At 36.3% G+C, this 22,731-nt stretch overlaps 1 protein-coding gene across 2 annotated transcripts in view; it reads left to right on the forward strand.

Annotated features, from left to right (window-relative positions):
* prkg1 (protein kinase cGMP-dependent 1) overlaps positions 1 to 22,731 on the forward strand; it is a 173,996-nt gene that overhangs the window by 98,593 nt on the left and 52,672 nt on the right. For both annotated transcript variants that reach the window (XM_082151509.1, XM_082151508.1), the window contains exon 4: positions 18,973 to 19,078. In XM_082151509.1, the coding sequence (XP_082007635.1) occupies positions 18,973 to 19,078 (106 nt within the window). The remainder of the gene's footprint in view (positions 1 to 18,972; positions 19,079 to 22,731) is intronic.

Here is a 22,731-nt window from a genome sequence, read left to right on the forward strand (position 1 = left end):
TAGAGAAGAGCCCTGCCAATCATTTCTTGGTGGCGATAGTTGTTGTGGTGGAATGTGGGAAGCCGTAGGGTTTTCTGGAGAGTTACTTTGAATGCGACTCACTGATGCGTCTCAGAGCAAAGGAAGCTTGTGTTGGTCGTATCCTCCAGCCGTTCAGCGAGGTTACCTGGTAACTGAATACTTTAATCCACAATTGCACAGCTATGAGAGTAGATTTCGGTGGCAGTCATGCTGTTATTATTTGCAGGTGTGCTATTCTATATTCGTACAAAGGAGCAGCAAGCCTGCTTTACTTTTAAGGCTTTTCTTGTTTTATTTTGAATTCTGCAGAATTCTTTCTCATGGAGGAGCAGAGCCGAACAATTTCCCATATTTAATATACACTGTATTGATAATCTTGTGGTCAATAGGAACTAGGGTTATGATGAGACAGTTACCTCACAAGACAAGACACGAGATTGAGTTCACGAGAACGAGACTTGATTTTTACACAGTATTTTTAGGAAATCCTCTATGACGAAATATGTTAAATAATGTTTTAACTAATCATCTTGTAATGAATGTCATTTCAGTTCTACTTTCTGAGTATGAATAATCATATGCAGTAAAAGACAACAATACTCAAGCACTTTAAAAGGTTTTGCCACAAACTCAACTGACTGGCTTCTCTCCTGTATGATTTCATGAGTCTCTTCAGACCTTACTGTACATGAATTATGAGCTTCCAGAACTTCTGATTGAGGCAATGTGTGACGTCCTTATTGAACTCCTTTCCACAAATTGAACATAGAAATCAAAACCGTATAAATAAAAATGAATAACACAGTTTTCTCTTAGTCTTATTAAGTGCAAACAATAAGTGCAATCATAGTCAAAGTTCTCTCTCAATATTCAAAATGCAAATAGAGACCAAGTTTTTATTCAAGCATGATACAGAGCCAAGAGATGGTTATAACTACACAGCCCAGCATAAGATAGCTTTCATATTGGGAGATTTCCGCATGCATCATGGAGCCGGTTTCACGAGATCTCGCGACATCTTAATCATATGCTAAAGGATTTTTCCAGGTTCAATACAAGTTAGGTTCTATTTACTTCATCATGTGGCATGATATCGATTTACCACCGGAAATTACTTTGACTCGTCCTTCAGCTTGTAAAAACAAACGAAAGAATTTTTTTATCATTGGTTCTTATGGATTTCCATTGTAAGTACATCAACACATTTTGTTTGTTTATAAAAGAGCTTAACTTCTACTTAACCCAGAATATTTATTTAATGCTTTCTTTGTTATGGAAGTTTAATTTTCTTTGTAAGTATCTGCTGATCCAAAATTTGGAGCTATATATAAAAAAGAAGTCTCTAATGCTATTGTGACAAATTCAGCACAGGAATAAATTACATTTCTAAAATTAAGGCTGTCGATTTAATGAGTTTATTTAATTAAGTAGTTATGCGAAAATTACATATAAAATGTTTTAATGCACCTGCCCCAGATCTATGTAGGTCAATCTTACATTTCATACAGTTGATGAATGTGAAGCAGAGCAACAGCTCACCGTGTGATGGAGCCTATAGATTGCAGTTAGAATGCCCCTAAAATTCAAAATATCAGGGCAAAAAATGCCCCTGTATGAGTTTGTCTCATTTTTATATAGTTAAGCAATATCACTCGTGCTGTTTTTGTCCCGAATAGCACGAGTGCAGATGTGATGTTAATTTTATAGAACATTTCATTAAATAAGAAGTTAATATTGTGTTATTTCAGACACAATATTGTCAGTTTTTGCTCAATTTTGCCAACATAAATATTACCTGTTAAGCCAGAGCAGAACTGTTGTGCATCTCAGAGCAACACACAGCTTTTTTATTACTGGATGACTCAGGTGAACCAATGATTCAATGGCCCATTCATAAAGAGAGCCTTTTACTTCATTCCTGAATGAATCAGGCCTTTGAACGAATTGAATGAATGATTCAATAACTTACTCATTTAGACATTTACTGCCACCTACTGGCAGTTTTAGTTTCTTATTTAGAGTAACACTTCATTGAAATTTTTTAATTCTGTTTATTTATATTTACTCACCCTCATGTTGTTTCAAACCTGTATAACTTTCTTTCTTTTGCAGAACATATAGAAAAAAAAAAAGTGATATTCTGAAGACTCTTTTGGTCTGTAAATATATCTAAATATCAATTCAGATGCAGCTTCTGAGAAAAAAATGATGACCGTTGTAGCCTAAAAGTTTATGTGTACTAAATTCTATGATGAATCAAGTAAAATATTTCTTTCTAAAGGTACTTTTTGTAATGTCTATACAGTATGATGCTTTTCTCATTTAACACAATAATGACTTAAATTATCTTTTTGGGGTGAATTTGATTTGCGATTAGTTAGATTAATTAATCGGCACATCATGTAATTAATTAAAAATATATTCAGCCCCTATTTAAAATATATTCAAATAAAAAAGTTATTTAAAATTGTAATAATATTTCACAATATTACTGTTTTTACTGTGGTAAACCCAATATACACGAACCCACTATATTAATCAATCTTTGTAAATTGCTAGTATTTAGCTGAGAAGTTTCGGTGAAGATAGTTTTAGCATTATTACATTAGATCATGTTTTATTAATCATTTCTGATAAATATATACACATTTAAAAGAGCTTTGTGTGAATAATTCATAGCATGTTTCCCTGCAGAGCATGAAGGGAATAGCTTCAACCTATCCACATTTTATTTTGTGCAGAGGCATTCACCTCTAAAGGTGAGATTTTATTCAGTTTGCCCTCGAAGTCAAATAGAGACTGGCATTTAGATGCTTGATTTCATAAAAGCAAATTTTAAAAGTGGCATTTTTGACTGACGGGATTCAGCAGTCTGAGCATTATATTAGTAATGCGACTGGTCTGACAGCTCTTGAATAGATGCTAGAATCTTTAAGATCATATCCCAAAATGTAGATTTAGTAATAGTGTTTGAATTGGCCTTACAAACTGCATTGTTGTTAATATTGCAGTGTGTGTATTTTTAGATGCAGGACTCTTCCATGGATCCATTTTTTTTTATTTATTTTTTTTATTTAGCAGATATAAATAGTTTGCAGTGTTTTTCTTCCTGGAAAGCAGACCAAAAATATTTGACTCATCTTATACTACACAGATTTTTGTCCAATCAGATACTCTCTAGAATGAAAATGCCCCTCCCCTTAAAGAGACCTGTCTCTGACTAGCAATAGCTGTTCAAATGCATCAGTATTGTTAAAAAAACTAAACAAACCAGCACTATAAGATATATATCAGGAAAATAGGAGGACATTACTGTGAGTAGGTGGTGTTGGATGTTCTTATTTGATCAAAGGTTGGCCTAAAAAGTTTGAAAAACAAACAACTGCTTTTCTGCACAGGAGAGATCATTGAGTGTCAGGAGCAATATATAGACTCGTGGTGTTTGTCAAAATCAATGAAAATCCCCTCATTCTCACCCTGGTAGACCAAAACTGACTTGTGTTATGATTTATTCATAGAATTGCAGAGTTGTAAACATATTTTATTTCATGCTGCTGCAATACCACAAAGTGTCACATCTTAAACAATAAGTGTAGACACAGCAGTTCGAATGACAAACAATATGAACATAATCGCAAATGAGATGACACTGTGATGTACAATAGTTCAAATGGCATTTAATAAATAATGGAATGCTTTTAATCTGATGTATATTTCCATATGAAATTAGATTAGAGAAAGATTAGAGTGTTTACTGAAATATTCATATGTTTGAAGAAGCAAGAAAGAGTGAGGACATGCAGGAAAGAGATGCTTTAAAAGACTGTTTAATATGCAAGACATGATAATGTCACTAAGCCATATCAGATGTATTATTGGCTTTCTGCCTCTATATCACAAAAGTCTTTCTCTCTTCTGCGATGGAACAGTATGCAAATTTGATCTCCTTTCATGGAGAAAGCCATTGTTTTTTTTATTTTGGCCAAAACAACAGATATTATACAAGCGGAAAAATGAATATGCTGGTTGTTCTGGCATGCAGGAAAAATGTAGGAGTTTGAGCCAATGCAGCTCATTAGATGCTACCGCCAAGTGATTTGTCTGGGCATGAATGGATGATATATATTTTTTATGTTTTTTTTATAGAAAAAAATACATGTCTTTCGTTGGTAGTTTTTACTTTGAAGCAGTAAGAAGCAAAGAAAAAAAAGAAGCTGTTAAAATCTGTCAGCCACTGACATAAAAAACTACATTATTTCATTACCTGTCACATTTTTTTGACCTAATAAAGATTTAATTAAAATGTTTTAATTCAGTTATTGAGTGAAATCTTCTTGAGGAGGCTCACATTCTTTAATGTGCACTATACAATCCTAAAATATGTTTTTGTTCTCATACCGTTTTACCCTTAATCCATGCATAATCTGCATCCCACAAAAGATGTTATTAATTTAGTCTTTTTAATTCTTAAGAGGTTTTATCTTAGAAGCTAACCACTATTGTGCCTCAACCCTCATCATTGTTTTAATGGGTTTTAATGGCACATCGTCAAGGAATTACCAAAAACTGAAAATACGCTGTGGAATTCTTAAGAGGTTTTAATCGTTGGGTCGCAAAGGCCCCTCATTGTTTAGTGTAATCTATATTTTGCAGCATACAGTAGCAGAAAAGAATAAATGAGTGTAGTATTCAATTTGGTTTATGGTTCAAGTAGTACATCTTATATTACAGTCAGTGCACTTGAATTCAAAATATCAATTTCCCATCACCACTGCGGTTGCTCTCAAGGGAGCTATAATTTGTTATGCACATGCTGTCCCACTATTCATTCTTTTAATTGAGTAAGTGTATAAATCTGTGGGAGTGGATGAAATAACAGAGATAGATGTTCACTGAAATTGGCTAAATAATTGCTTTTGGAGAGCATTCAGATATCAGTTTGACTAAATTTCCTTCCCTCAGTCTGATAACAGGTATCTGCTTATTATACAATGTGTGCACCTTTCTTTCCAGTTTCATATTTATGTATCTTTCATTTGAAGCCTGAGCTACATTCCTCTAAAAGACATCCATGCAGTAAACTCCCCATTTCCCTGTAATCACACTATAGACAAACAACTGTATACTGTATTTCCATTAGTAATTGCCTGTGATGTGGCTGATATGTTGGAAACAGCCTTTGAATGTATACGTGTCAGAATTACTCCTGTCAGTTAAAACATTTTTCATTAATTTCCATTTTTTGTATTCATTCCTTAAACCGGTTTAGAGCACTGGCATTAAGTAATAAATGGAAAGCAAAGTTGTACTGTATTTGCCCGATTCCCTACAGTTTTTTTTCTTTCTTTTTTTTTTTTTTTTTTTGGTGATACGAAAAAATTATTCGATCCGTGACTCAAAAATAATTATATGATTTGAAACGTGAGTTTTGTGGTCGGTTGCGCCATTATTTTTTTTACCAAAATAATTGTACAGTAGTTAGTGTAAATTTGTCTCTCTTGTGCTGTAAATCAAATTTTGATCCCCATAGATTTTGTATTATACACTACCAGTCAAAATTTTTAGTAATTAAGATTTTTGGTAACAAGCCTTTACATATAATAAAGTTAAAATGCATTATAATAATCGCAGATTCCTTATTACATGTGAAAACAGTTGTTTGTCACGTGTTTTAATGCTTTATACTTTCTAAAGGCTTAGTATTATAGTGTATTATAAATGTGGTTACAATTATTCATTAGATCATACAACGAATAGATAAATGTATTAATTATATAATTGCCTCAAAACGCTATGAGAGGTCCTCACGTTTTGGGGCCGTACATTTAAAGAGCTTTGAACTCTACCGTGGTCTATAAATGATTTAAAACACTCTGCTCATTCCTCTCAGCGACTCACCACATCATCATCATCTACTACAAAAGCGTTTGACATCTAATTTGACGTCCAACTGACATTTAAACACTCAGGCTTTGTCTAGACTAAAAGCAGAAGGTACTTTAGGTTGCCAAATTTTCTGTATAATTGACGCCTCGTTTAATCAGAGTGACAGAAAGGCAATCTCACTGCTGAAGAGTGCTGTAATGATTTGTTGTATGTTTCCATGAATAACATTAAGACAGCTAATCAATAAGAAGATTAGACTTGATTTAAGTTGACCGATCACCCTCTCTGATCCGTGCCACTGTCACTTGCTGCTTGTTTTGTGAGTTGATTGTCCTCCCTAGTCTCACCTAACACACATTAAATGAGTTTGATTGAAGTGAGGTTGGCTGCCTTGCTCGCTGTAAAATAGTGAAAGGTTGCTAACAGCTTGATGACAGAATAAAGGTTGCCTCTGCTTTTATTTGAGTGAATATTCATCTTGCATTAGAATAACAGATAACATCTGCTTTGCTCTGGCTCTGAGCCAGCTGCATTATTGTCTTTGCGATCATATTTATCATTCAGGACTTTATCATTATGTTTTTGGCAGGAGTGTTGTTTACCTTCAAATCGAACCTGATAGAGTAGGTAGACCTCAGCACTGTCACATGTGTATTGTAGGCGGGCTTGTTGATTAGAGGTATGACCTGTTTGATCTTCAACTCTTAAATTATTTAACCAGCATTTATTGGCGTGGGGCATGGAAAGTACATTTGCTTGATTTGAAATGAATGGAAGTTCAGCTTAGTTACAATCACATTCATAAAGGACATGCTGCTACAATAATATAGTATAAGCCCCGTAGCAGATCTCTACAGGTGGTGCTGGGGAGGGGGGAGGAGGGAGGAGGGAGGAGGGAGGGTAAACTGAAGTTTTCAAAATCGCGCAGCTGGGCTAGGGTATGAAATATATGGTTACAATGATTAGGAAGTACGTCTGGTTGGCTAATGCCTTGCCGTTAGAGGAACCAATCAGCACTCGGTTAGAGTTTCTTGACTGAACTATTTCATACAAAAATGCTAATTCTGCCATTGAATAAGAACTGGAGCTGCCAAGCTTTAGAAAGGATGTAAAAGCACCATTAAAGTACATAAAAGTAGACAATTTGAATCATGCATTATATTCTAAATCTTTTAAAGACATATTTTTTTTTTTGTGAGAAATAGACTGAATTTAAGTCATTACGCAATGGATCAATGAGCGAGTCAGTGAATTTGAGAACAGGTTAAGTCGACTTGAAAAACTATTTAGCTCTCAATATGTGCCAAGAATAGATCTTGCCAATATTTTCGGTGTATAATAAAATGCATTTAGTTTTTAAATGACAGAACTACTGATATGTATCATATGTATATTCTGAATTTGTCATTTTGTAGCTTGGCAGTCTGAATCTTTCACTTGAATTCAATTGAAAAGGCCAGCCATATTGGCAAACATTCACTCAGTGCTTCAAGTGTTTTGCTCAAGGGTACAGCTATCGTTTAGGAACCCAACTCTTCTGTATGTGACTGCACTTTCTAAGTATTTTGGTAGGGGGAAAATAAGATCTTATTATTTCAAGACTAAACGACATACTACACATTCATTTTATAGCTGGGTCAATGACAAATAAGGATGTCTGAAATGATGAAAATGAAAAATCTATTTTAAAATGCATTCATGTACACTTTGGGTTTCATATGTTTTTGAAAAGCAATTCAACAAAAGTTTTGATTAAATGACTACATCAAAAATGTATACACATGTGTAGCCATTCAATGTATTCAAGGTGAAAGGAAATGTTTATTATTTTAAGCATAACTTCGATTTTCAACCTGCTTTGTATTGTTACAGTGTCTGTAATATTTGTAAATGAACAGTGTTAATTTGTTCTTTGTGTTACCTGGACCGAGAAGTTCACATTTATTTGTCAGCAAGAGGAAATGTGTTGAGTTATGAAAGAGCAATGTCTGAGCAGTAGAATTTTGGTTTGAAACATTGATATATCTACATGTTCCATGTACTGTTGACAGAAATCATCATGGGCAAAATGTTTATCAGAATGAAGCATCTGTAAAATACATTATACTTGTTTCATACTTGGGAGGCAGGTGCTTTCATCTCTAATGTGATTTGCAAAATGATTCGTTATTTCTTGGTCAGGCTCATTTTGGTCCCTACAGACATTACTGGGAACTGAAATAGTCAAGGGAATATAGTCTGCAGGCTTAGCCAAGAATGAGTCTGACGAGTTTAATTTGCCCGCTGATACCGAGAAGCCTGTCTCAAGCACTTATGCTTGTGAGGCAGAGGCTTTTGGGAATTAATAGTAGAAGTCTTGTGTAACCTCAGCACTTTGAATTGTACCTGTGTAAAATTTTCAAATGTATTTGAATGGTGACTTCCATTTCTAAATGCATACTGACAGCGAACAAAATTGGCTATAATTAATATTTGTCTGTGGGGCTAGAATGAAAGTCTGATTCTCAATTATTATTGGTGCTCACTTATTAATAAGGGTTTTTATTATCAATATAAAAATAGCTTTTGTTGCTTTCATTGTGGAAATAATGTTACTTTTTCAGGATTCTTTAGAAAATTCAAAACAATTTTTTTTTTTTTATGTTTATTGGCTTTTGTTTGTACATTAAAACAATAAAACAAAATAAAAATGAATTAATAATATAAACAAATAGACAAAAAATAAATAAAAAATAAAGACAATAATAAGAAACACATTACAGGACATCTAGAACAAAACTAAACCATAAATAAAATAAGAAAATTATAAATTTTGATATCACAGTTCACAGCCTTACATTGTGTAGTTTAATTTGCTATTTCAGTCTCAAAACAACATTTATTTGAAATAAACAAAAATTGTAACATCATAAATGCCTTTACTGTCACTTTTGATAAATTTAATGCATCCTCGCTGTATAAAGTTTTTTTTTTCTTCTTTTTTAAAAAATCTTACTTCCCAAAACGTTCGAGTGGTAGTGTATCACGATTTCCACAATAATATTAAGCATTTGATGTCAATATTTATTTTTATAAAGTTATATGAAAACAAAATGGTGGGCATTCAGGCAAAATTAAAATCTGTCTTGATGTTGGTGTTGTTTTGATAGTACTTAGTGTAGAGAAATATTTCTACAAATGTTGTCACCACCACGTCAAGGAATTAACAGGCATAATTAGTCTACTTTAATGATGTAATTATTCAGCAGGTGTGTTTGCAGCATTACCTGATCCGTATAATTCCTTTAGTGAATTGGGCAATAAAACAACACAGCATGAAAACAACTGTCAGTAGGTGCAATTCATTCTTGGTGAATTCTCCACTAAAACTTCTATTTTTGTCAAACATTTAAGACAGAAAGCAGAATATTATGATTTCTGAAGGATCATGTGACACTGAAGACTGGAGTAATGATGCTGAAAATTATGTATAATTTAAATTACAATTTAAGATGTATTACAATAGAAAAAAATGTAATTGTAATAATATTTCACAATAGTGTTTAACTATTTGTAATCAAATAAAAATGATCAAGGAGTGCAGTCTGGACAGTTTAAAAGTTGCAGATGTCCTGGGGTGCGTTTCCCAAACAACGACGTAACTCGCTGCTTAACTACCATAGTACGATGCATCGTTGAAGAAATCAACTAGCTAGTCACGACTGTTTCCCGAAACTGTATTGTCGCAAAGTGGTCGTTCAACCACGTTGGTTTCTGACGTCATGCATGTGGTGGAATAATAACTTATTTTAATGAATCTGTTTGAGTTTGAATTTATGCTAGATGTTTTGCTATAAATTACAGACATGACATCTGAGGACTATTTCTCATTTTTCTCAGTTATTTAGCTTTATTTCCAGATTCAATCATCGGCTCGTTCTTAGTAGAGCATGTTCGCACATGCGCACTCTTCAAAAACGATGCTTACATCTCTTGACAAACTAAAAGACGTAAATGACATTTGTATGTATTCTAAATAAAAGACACAGGTTGTACTGAATGTCAGCTTGCTTATTTTGCTCAAGATAAGGATTTATTGAGTCCACATGTCATGCAAACTAGAAACTATGCTTGGAACCAAAGGTCGAGAGCTGTCGTTCCAACTACACTACTTTGCGATGCTGTTTGCGAATGTTCGTTTGAACGATGGTTTCGGGAAACACAGACTCGTTGAACTATGCTGATAACGACGGAACTTGCGACCATAGTTGGCTATCGATGCTTTTGGGAAACACACCCCTGGTCAGGCCATGTGTGCACATGACGATGGACAGGAGTCGTCCCATGTTCAGTTTCGTTTTAGTCATTCATGCTCTCAGAGTTACAGTTACAGTATATTTACAAAGAGCATTTGAGTCATATCCCACCACAGCTGTAATCCACCTTTTGAGAGTTGGGTCACTCTGCTACTGTTTACTGGAGCTACAACTTATATTTATACCACTTTGGCATAGTGATCACTTCAATATATAGTGACAGGTTCAAAATCTGATTCCATTATCGCACTAAAAACCGTCACACCTGCCTGCTATCACACCTGCCTGCTATCACATCTGCCTGCTATCACATCTGCCTGCTATCACACCTGCCTGCTATCACACCTGCCTGCTATCACACCTGCCTGCTATCACACCTGCCTGCTATCACACCTGCCTGCTATCACATCTGCCTGCTATCACATCTGCCTGCTATCACACCTGCCTGCTATCACACCTGCCTGCTATCACACCTGCCTGCTATCACACCTGCCTGCTATCACATCTGCCTGCTATCACATCTGCCTGCTATCACACCTGCCTGCTATCACATCTGCCTGCTATCACATCTGCCTGCTATCACATCTGCCTGCTATCACATCTGCCTGCTATCACACCTGCCTGCTATCACACCTGCCTGCTATCACACCTGCCTGCTATCACATCTGCCTGCTATCACACCTGCCTGCTATCACATCTGCCTGCTATCACACCTGCCTGCTATCACACCTGCCTGCTATCACATCTGCCTGCTATCACATCTGCCTGCTATCACATCTGCCTGCTATCACATCTGCCTGCTATCACACCTGCCTGCTATCACACCTGCCTGCTATCACACCTGCCTGCTATCACACCTGCCTGCTATCACATCTGCCTGCTATCACACCTGCCTGCTATCACACCTGCCTGCTATCACACCTGCCTGCTATCACACCTGCCTGCTATCACATCTGCCTGCTATCACATCTGCCTGCTATCACATCTGCCTGCTATCACATCTGCCTGCTATCACACCTGCCTGCTATCACATCTGCCTGCTATCACACCTGCCTGCTATCACACCTGCCTGCTATCACACCTGCCTGCTATCACATCTGCCTGCTATCACATCTGCCTGCTATCACATCTGCCTGCTATCACATCTGCCTGCTATCACATCTGCCTGCTATCACACCTGCCTGCTATCACACCTGCCTGCTATCACATCTGCCTGCTATCACATCTGCCTGCTATCACACCTGCCTGCTATCACACCTGCCTGCTATCACACCTGCCTGCTATCACACCTGCCTGCTATCACATCTGCCTGCTATCACATCTGCCTGCTATCACATCTGCCTGCTATCACACCTGCCTGCTATCACACCTGCCTGCTATCACACCTGCCTGCTATCACATCTGCCTGCTATCACACCTGCCTGCTATCACACCTGCCTGCTATCACACCTGCCTGCTATCACATCTGCCTGCTATCACATCTGCCTGCTATCACATCTGCCTGCTATCACATCTGCCTGCTATCACACCTGCCTGCTATCACACCTGCCTGCTATCACATCTGCCTGCTATCACACCTGCCTGCTATCACATCTGCCTGCTATCACACCTGCCTGCTATCACACCTGCCTGCTATCACATCTGCCTGCTATCACATCTGCCTGCTATCACATCTGCCTGCTATCACATCTGCCTGCTATCACACCTGCCTGCTATCACATCTGCCTGCTATCACACCTGCCTGCTATCACATCTGCCTGCTATCACATCTGCCTGCTATCACATCTGCCTGCTATCACATCTGCCTGCTATCACACCTGCCTGCTATCACATCTGCCTGCTATCACATCTGCCTGCTATCACACCTGCCTGCTATCACACCTGCCTGCTATCACACCTGCCTGCTATCACATCTGCCTGCTATCACACCTGCCTGCTATCACACCTGCCTGCTATCACATCTGCCTGCTATCACACCTGCCTGCTATCACATCTGCCTGCTATCGCTGTTGATTTGCTAAAAGTGCGGGCTCGTCATCACCAACGCCAGCCGACTCTGCAGTGGGTGTGTGTGTTTAGTAACGTCATGATGACTGATTGGATGGAGGACCTACACACTTGAGTTTTATTTGTTAACAAATTAACCTATAAAATTGAAATGTTTGAACATTTCCAAACTGACCCCAAACCAGCTAAAAAAAAATCCCCACCAAAATTTTGCGCAAAATCAAATTCAAAACCGCCCAATTAGGCAGAAATCCGCCCAATCTGGCAACATTGTAAATGGAGCAGTTGGCTTGAATTAAATCAGGCAGGACAGTTTTCTACCAGTTTTACAAGGAATTTCACTGTGGTCAGTCTCTTCACATGTCAGTTAGATGTCTGTTTCTGTCTAACTGTGCAATTCATGACCAGAATAGCAACCTCAAGTCAAAAGTCTAGCTATTCGATTAACTATTCCCAGACACAAAAGAGCAATCAAACCCTCCATTGACTCTCTCACCAGTTCTCCTCCTTCCTTCTTTCCCAGTATAGTAGGTGACAATCTGTTGTCTCTCCTTCCTCTATGTTGGCCATTTTCTGTATAGAAAGAAGATTCAGTTGGTTATCTCGTATCGCTGCTGCTGACATTAGTGACAGAGTGAGTGATAAACTCCCCCACAAAATAATCAATGCATGCCGCTTGTGCGGAGACGCTCCGGTCGATAGTCTCTCTGGGCACGGGCTGTGCTGTAAGAGCTTGGCTCTTAGTTGAGATGCTGATGGTCTACGGTAGCAATTGACCCCAAATGTGACCTGCATTTCATTGTTAAAGAGATGGTTCGAAAAACACTATGCTCAGATGAACTCTATGACATCAGGTGTTACACATTACACTGTCTTTACTAGTTTCAAATGAAAAAAGTTACCAGCGATTTTGTTATCGACCAATAGCAAACCACAACCATTCAATCAATTCCAGATGGACAAAATCAAGCCCCGCCCTACATATTTATCTTGTTTGAGAAGCCATTTAACTAGGAAATATGCCACAATAGGAAAGACTATTGCAAATTAAAAACTATTACAAAAGACTATTGCAAATTCCGTTTCATGTTGCAACTTTAATATACAGTTATGTGGAGCGAGACTGAACACAAATAAGCACGGCTGAATGTGACCACAATAGTATTTACATTAGATCCTGTAAAAATTTATGCTGTTGGCAGATGCTTTTATCCAAAGCGACTTACATGCAGTAGTGGCATGCTCTATGGTTTGAGCGACAGGATATCATAATTATTAGAGGGAATCTCAAGATGTACTGTAAGCCACAAATTTGGCAGCGTGTCAGTTTGCAGACATAATTGGGCTTCTGTTGTGAATGTTGACTCTACTATTTATTTTGTTTGTGCATAATGGTGTTGATGACTAGCAATCAAGCTTGCCAGAAAATACCATAAAATCTTCTAGTTGCCAAGGGACACTTCTTGTGTAACCAAGCTATTCTCTGAAAATACATATAAAATATCAATGTGCACTTCACATTGGCAGGTTGCATTGGATCCAGAGATCTCTGTGTGGTCAGTGAGTAAAGAATACCCAGCATAATGACACCAAGTGTCCATCAAAATATCTTAGAAATACATGTAACTATTTCAGTAGCCTAAAGCAGTGTGTTCAGTAGCATATTAGTTTTGGCTGTGTTTTGAAATTAGTATTGGGAATCATTGCATTCCAGTGGTATTAGTATCGACTTCTGACATTTTGGTATCAAAACAAATCTACAGGAAAGAGATTAAGAGCTTTTAATGCTTGTCGCTTTATCAAGTCACACCCAGTTAGGCCACAATGTTACAAGGGTTCAGTATTTTTAATGGAATCTTATTGATGTCCTCTTATAAAACATTTGTACAACTGGACCATGAGGGACTGAAGATTTCTGAACTTTAATTTGAACATAACATCAGCTGATTATATTAAACATTGAAGATAAGTGAGAGGCCTATCTGTACAGCTAATGATATATTTATATAGAGTAATTGCACACCTGTGTAAAAGCACACTGGTAGGACAAACCCTCTCATGAAAGAGCATCAAAGAGCATTTGATCATTACTCTTCATTCTTAGCATCTCAGTTAGGTTTATGACTGCATAATCAACATCCCGCTAATGAACATCATGACAAGGGATCAAAAAGAAGCTTGTGTTTTCATAATCAGAGTGTTAAGGTTAAACTGAAATAGACTTTATCTGGCCAGTGGAGGGTTTGCCGGATACGAATGACAGGAACAACAGCATGGCTCGTGATCAAACCACTCAGAGAGACAGACAACCATAAAGACGTTTTGCATTTTGCTCCCCAGTGAAAGCGGAGACAGAGGAAGCACTCAGCCAGTATTTAATAAGGTGTTGGGAAGTGGATTTTGATTTGGCTTCATGGATAAATGGAATCCCAAAGCTATGCAGCACATTCAGATTAAACAAGACGTCCCAGTCCAAGAGCAGCCAAGCGGCAACATTCTGGTTATTTGTATCGAAATTAGTCAAATTATCCTTTCTGCAATTGTTCAGTGAGGTGTTTTATTCTAATCCTGATTCTTATATTGGCTTCTTCTGAGTTTTGCTTTCACTGACATTTAAATGTTCCAAAGAAACAGCATCTTAATTGAAATTATATACAGGAATAGGCCACTTTTCACGTCAGGTGTGGTTGGCAATTATATTTGCTTGCACTGCTCTCAGTGGTTCTCAAACTTTATCATTTTCTTTACCATCTCTTAAAAAGTTGGTAATGGCAATTAAGGATTTACAGAATTGCTAAAAAACATTAAAGTCCCCCTGTTGTCAATAATTGGATTCCTTAAAACTCATCTTTTATCACCAAAATGATATATTTAAGCATTTTTTCCTTGAAAAAAATTCTTCATGCCTTAAAATAGCTTGGATGTATCTCTACACTCTTGCCTCATTTAGTATACACGGTTCAATGAATATGCAAATTAGCCCCACCTCCACTCACTCGCTCCAGCTCAGAGATCCACTCGTTGATGATCACATCACATGTTGTCATGATTGGTTACAAGGTAGTTTGTGACGTCAGAAAAACCAGCGATTTCAAACCGTGTTTTTGAGACTGTCTTTGGTTCACTGCAGTTTTAAAGAGAAAATACTCAGCAAGGGTGTTGACTTATGAATTTGTCTTAAAGCATATTAAAAACACCACATAGACATATAAACAAAATTAAAAGCTTGATTTTCACCACAGGGGGACTTTCATATCTCAGGGTTTTCATTCTTTTGATGTGTGATATGATCTCAGTATTTATGGATTTGCTGTGTTTTTAACTAAATTAACACATTTTATTTTACAAGCACACATATAACACCCCAATAAATAGCAATGTTGAATAATTAAAGCATGTCAAATGTACAAGTGAGTCATTGAGTCTGTGTTTTGATTCACTAATTCATGGACAGTTTGATAAATCTGATTCATTGTAATGATTCTGGGTACTGAGGTCTTTTAAATGCTTAAAGGGATAGTTCACTTTGAAATAAATTTTTGGTATGTTTTAGCTTACCTCAAGGGCATCCAAGATGTAGGTGTCTTTTTTTCCACAGTAGTTTCAATTTTGATATTTTTAGGTCAAACCGTTCTTGTCTGTCAGTCATATAATGCAGGTCTATGGTCATTATCTCAAAACACAAGCACAGAGTCCAAATTAAAACAATTCCCTGTCGTCCAAATTAAACAATTCCCCATCGTAAGTACACATTGATGGCCTAAGACACGAATGTCGCCTTGTCTACGGCAGTTCATTGGAACGAATGTCTTTAAGGCGACATCTAGTGTATATATCTATGCACCAGTCTGCGTACACGTCAGATCAGATCACTCGGACATGGCTGTGTACAAGAGGTAAAAACGATATAAAAACTGTTCGTTTTCTCACACAAACCGCTCGTTTCGTGTCTTAGGCCATCAATGTGTACTTACGATGGGGAATTGTTTAATTTGGACGACGGGGAATTGTTTTAATTTGGACTCTGTGCTTGCTCTTTGAGACAGTGACCATAGACCTGCATTATATGACTGACAGACAAGAACGGTTTGACCTAAAAATATCAAAATTGAAACTACTGTGGAAAAAAAGACACCTACATCTTGGATGCCCTTGAGGTAAGCTAAAACATACCAAAAATTAATTTCAAAGTGAACTATCCCTTTAATGGTCAAATAAAAAAGTCATATTTTGTATTATACAAAATCATCACAATATTCTTCATATTTAAACAGTCAACACAATAATATATAACATACCTTAAATATTTGATCAATCACCCAGCCTAATGTTTATTTGACATCTGTAAGAGAATTATGTGCTGATTTTAAAGGTTGCTACAAAACCCAGACAATGTCAAGCTTGTAATTGGTTTCGAACGCACACACAGTGTACTCACACAGGAAGTAATAATTGGTCAAGACATACAGTATAATATAATAAACCATTAAAACACAACACTCGCACTGAGAAAATAGGCAACTGTATTAATGTGGCCCTTACTGTTGCTATGACCATGGGAGTGTGTATTTTTGTTTTGAAAATGGTCCTTTGTGAAGTATTTCCTGTGCAAGTATCATTTGCGCTCGCTGTATGAGGGTGCAAATGATGTGTGCTCGTAAACGCCTTCCTGTTAAATGAGGTTTTATTATGTGGGAAACACTTGTTCTGCTATTTCATGAGATGTGTTTGCATCCAACGTGCATCCGTAGATGTGCCATCATTTCGGTCTCTACAAGCACTCTGGAGCATTTTAGTATATTGTTCTTCTGATAACCTGCAGATCTTTACAGTGTTAGGGTAAGAATATAGTCTTTGGCCGTTTGAAAAGGCATAATAAAATGCTAATCTTAATATTTCTGCATTACTGCATATTCTAATCCACACTTGCACACTTTCTCATTTAAAAATCTGAACACGCAGTCTGTTGAGGAACGTGTTGCGTATAAGGCATATAATGTAGGCCCATGAGTGAGCTCTCAACGATATAGCTGTTTTAAAGGTTTATGCTAATTTCTGGCATAGACCTGTCACATTTTGAGGACCCGATGGGCCTTTGCTTCAAAAAATGTGGCAATTGCCCTTTCCTGAAGGCAAGTTATATATTGGGAATGTCGTTGAGTGACAACCATTTTTTGCCTCTGTCACCACAGACAAATGTGCCTTTTCTCTCAAGCTCTGACTGCATTTCAAGGCTGCAAAATCAATTAGGCTGGAACAGAATTAGTGGCAATGTCCCTAAAAGATGATGATAGAGGTTTTTGTTTTTGTTGAGGTTTACATGATGGGGAACGTACGATGGAACGTTTCTGCAAATCACTCTGCAAATGGACTGTTTATTTTCATTAAAAAGTAATTTACTTTGTTTACATGATCTTTATTGTTTTAATCACCCAACTTCTATGAATAATTTAGGAAGTATAAGATTAAGGCTAATTTAAATGTTGTTGTTTTTTTATTAAAAAAAAACAATCATTTAAATTATTATTTTTTTTTAATTATTTTGCTTGTTCTTTAATGACTAATTTTAATTAAATTGAATTACTTTTGGCACTTTCTAATTGTGTAGTAATTAGAGCTGCCAAAGTCTTGACATTTTTATTTTAAAGCATTAACCTAATTTGACATAAAAAAATTAATTATGTTCTATTGATTTGTAGCATTCAGGGATGTAGAAAGACCTTTTTTAAATTATAAATTTGATTCACATGGGACCTTTAACAAACGTAAAGTTTGTTTGTATTGAGAAATGATTGTCAGCAGTGTGAAATATGACTTACTGTATGTGAGCAATGCAACATCTGCTAAGAATAAAGACTGTTAGATCCTGATGCATAATATTTTATATTATTGTATAAAAAAACTCTCTTTATAAATTATATTTCCTTAAAGAATGTAGTTTTAACCTGATATCATTTTTAACTTAAATGTGTTTTGTTAATCATATGTATGTACAGTATATATATTAGTACTGTCAAATCAATTAATCGCGATTAATCGCATTAAACATAAAAATGTGTGTTTATGTAATATATATGTGTGTATATGAAGAGTTCAGATGCAAAAGCCTCTAAGTGCCATCTGAAATTTTCTTCTAGAATTTTCATTTTTATCAAGCTCGTATATTTAAATTAAATAATTTCACTTAAATGGCAATGCAAATGACCTATTAATTGTCATTTAAGTGAAATTACTTAACCTTAAATATACAAGCTTTATAAAAATGATCATTCTAGAAGAAAATTTCAGATGGCACTTAGAGGCCTTTGCATCTGAACTCTTCATATATTGTTATATATTTACACACAGACATATATATATATAATGTAAACAAACTTTTATGTTAGATGCAATTATTCGCGATATAATTAATTTGACAGCAACACACACACACACACACACACACACACACACACACACACACACACACACACACACACACACACACACACACACACACACACACACACACACACACACACACACACACACACAGGCACACACATGCACACATGTATAGAATTTAGAGACTAAATGATGAACTAGTACATTATATTAATCACTATCATGATTAATATTTTGCAATACTTTATATCAATTAGTCTTTTTATGAAGCTCAAGATTTGACCAATTGAGGGGACATTGTGCAGCTACATGGCTATATAATGACAACCGCATGAGTGTGGGTATTATTTACTTATTTTGTTTCATATTTTGTTCTCAGCCCTCACAAATGTGAAGTTATGGGCCATCGACCGCCAATGTTTCCAGACCATCATGATGAGGACCGGACTCATCAAGCATGCAGAGTACATGGAGTTCCTGAAGAGGTGGGCTGCTTCTCCTTTCATTTCTATTTATCCTCTCCTAACCCCTGATGAAAGAAGTCTATCCCTCAGCAGTATACAATAAAATACATTGATTTTCATTGTGAATGAATAACACACAAGTGAATGGTTACACAATCTCTGCTAACTCAGGCTTTACACTCGGTATCCTTTTCTGTGTATCTTTAATCTCCCGGGTGATGAGTTTTGATTAGAAACCTTTGAGAGTAATATGGCATTTCACCTCCCAAAATATTACTATCAACTGTTGTTCTGAGGAAAGTGAAATGTGTATTGGTTAGATGGAGGTAGAGGGCAGATAATGATTAGAGTGCTGTTGGTTTCTGTGCATTCACTCTGCTCGTTTGAGTCTAATTCTTCTCCTTCCACTCTCTTTGTCTGAAAATATAGATTTTTTGCCATGAGCTGTTTATGAATAGCTTTGCTTTATTAGAACATTCTTATTTTTTATTATATAATATATTGATTAGTCTAATGTCTGCCATAAAAATTGCATTAACGCATGCATTTATGGATTTTGCATTCATATTTTAGTATGAATTGTAAGTAGAAAGCATATATTTTTTTACATTTGTAAGGCCCGCTATATTGGCCCAATCTGCCGGTTCGCCAATACACGGGGAAGGTTGTCACGTGTTCTGTCCTCACTCATGCAAAGTATTTGTTGGTTAAATTTGCAATACATTAATCATGTACTCACTCGTTAATTCATCTGACTCCATAAATGAAAGGTTTTAATAATATCTGTGCCTCACTAAAAGTGAGCGAATGTTTGACTATTCCTTTTAACCATTAAATAAACAATGTCAAACCCAGTTGGAATAATCACATTGTAGCAATTTAATATTTCAGATATCAGAGATCAATTCCACAATCAATTCAAATATCTAGAACATGGTTATACATTGGTTACACCAAAGAATCTTACCCAGCTTGTACCTGAGATAGAGAGAGAGAGAGAGAGAGAGAGAGAGAGAGAGAGAGGGAGAGAGAGAGAGAGAGAGAAACCACCTATCCAATTCCACGTCCAGCCAAGAAGAAGAGACAGAGAGAGCCAGAACACCTTCCTTTATCCTCTGACCAGGTGAGAAGGGGGATGGGGTGAGACCACCCTCAAATGGCTTCTATCCCACAGAAGGGGGGTTGCCTTATCTGGCATTATCTCTAAACCAGTTTCCTATGAACTTCTATAAACCTTATTTCCTTTTATTTTATCTATCTGGATATGAGATATCTGTACCACTCACTTTGAGACATTTCAAATGACACCAAAAGCATAACAGTCAATGATAAACATTCACATTAAACCATGCTCTTGTGTGGGTTCTTTGTTGTTAGTTCGTGCTTCTGTGAGTTCAAATGTTAATTTGCCAGCCGGGCCCTTTTGTCCCATAAATCAGGCCTCAACCAGTATTTTCAGTCTTACACATTTTACAGTGTTTCTGAGTGAAAATGTGAGTGCTAGGGCAGTGGTTCTCTACCTTTGTCCGACCTCCTTTGTCCACAACAATATTCAAAGTCCCCGTGACTTTTACAGTTGTTCCTGATTTTACAGCTTGGCATAAATGTAAATTCACTATAAAATACCCATTATAAGATTTAGTTGATTTACATGACTTTTTCATGTCTAGAAGTCTCACTTTTAAAATTAGACTTCCCCATATATCCAGGTTTTCCAAGACATTGGGAATCCTTGTTCTTAAGAGAGAAAAATAAGTTGTTAAGGGGGTGAGTTCAATCAAGAAATATCTTGATTTTTAGTTTAAAAGTACACTATGTAACTTTTGCTCCTCTAGCGGTCGAAAATTCTACTAGCGGTCGAGATTATCCTACTGCTCATAAAACATTCACTACTAGGCTTAATAAATATAAGTAGTTTAGATGGAAAGGATCTCAAGCTGAGATCTATTTAACGTGATCCATGTCAACCTTTCTCGCTCGTTATGACGACTAACCTATGCCACTTCCACACCATACACCATACATAGCCGGAGCAACTGTTCCCCATTTATGTATATGACGCGACATGAATACTTCTAAAATATTAACACTTAGTGAATCTGGGCAAAAACATATTTGGGAAGTTTTGGAAGAAAATTTTGGAAGAAATTTAGTTAATTTCGGCTTTTCGTTGAGAACCACTGTGGGTATTGTGGGTCTTGCTTTTGGGAAATATGGTTGCCAGGGTGTTGCTATGCAGATGTAAGATGTTCTGAATGGTTGCTAGGGTGTTCTGAGTGGATGATTACCAGACCATTCATTGTCAAGATATTCCTCTTTCAGTGCAAAAATGGTCATTCTCGACCGAATGCCATGATTGGACAACATTTTCTTGGTCCCGAGACTTCCACAGAAGATATATTTACATTTTGTAATATTTAGACCACTTCTATTATTGATTGTTATCAGGATGTGAAGAGAGTTTCATCCAGTATAATAAAAAGTGTTTTAAAAAAAATTGCCTATCCCCTATCTTTGATCTAGTAGATTGCACATTTTAGAGAATTAGATTAATCGAAAGCAAAGAAATTAGGTTTAGAAGAGAATCGCAATTGTGTTGTGTAGATCACAAATAATATGATTGGACAATATGTGACCCTGGATCACATAACAAGTCATAAGTAGCACGGGTATATTTGTGGCAATAGCCAACAATTCATTGTATGGGTCAAAATGATCCATTTTTCTTTTATGCCAAAATCATTAGAATATTAAGTAAAGATCATGTTCCATTAAGATATTTTGTACATTTCCTTCCGTAAATATATAAAACATTTATTTTTGTGAGTGAATGCATCACAATCGCGAACGTAAATTGACAACTTTAAAGGCGATTTTCTCAATGTTTCGATTTTTTTACACCCTCAGATTCCAGATTTTCACATTCTCCTATACACAAATGGAAAGCTTATTTATTTATATTTCATATGATGTATATCAATTTCAAAAAATTGACCCATGTGACTGGTTTTGTGGTCCAGGGTCAGATATGTGTTTTCACATTTTTTCAGTGTACCGTTAGCTATTTTGTGTGATCTGAAAATAGAAAAGAAGATAGTGTTATAGTTGTATGTGTAATGAATTATTGAATCCTTGAACTAAAAGGTCAGGTTTGGTTTCATTTTTTTTTTTTAAACAATCATTCAATTATGGACTCCAAAGCGTCTGGCGACACAAAACAATGTCATTTTGCAAATTACATTTCCTAGAGGCCCCAAACCAGCTTTACTGGAAAATGAATGGCTGACGATGTCAAGGGACAGGAATGGATTTGACTTTTAAAGGAAGCTTTAGATGTCTATGTGTGCGCAGTGAGAATGTGATTGCAGAAATAATGTTCGTTTGTGCTGTATCCTCTCAGGAGCTCCAGATGTTAAATTCCACATTCACTCATCAGAAATGAACTACATGTTATGTGCTTTTCTGGCAATTTAAAAATGCAAATGCATCTTGTTTGCATATTTACCCTTTTTTATGTTCTAACTCTATCAGTTTCATCATGAACTGATTGGATCAACGTCACTTGATGAACATTTCAAGATTTAGAGGCATAACAACTTAGGTAATTTTGTGCAAAAAAAAAAAAAAAAAGTAAATTAATGTTGACTTTAATGTTCCCTAGTTGATTTAAATCT

This window comes from Leuciscus leuciscus (genome assembly GCF_965113295.1).
Source record: "Leuciscus leuciscus genome assembly, chromosome: 21".
In the NCBI taxonomy this organism is placed as follows: Eukaryota; Metazoa; Chordata; class Actinopteri; order Cypriniformes; family Leuciscidae; genus Leuciscus; species Leuciscus leuciscus.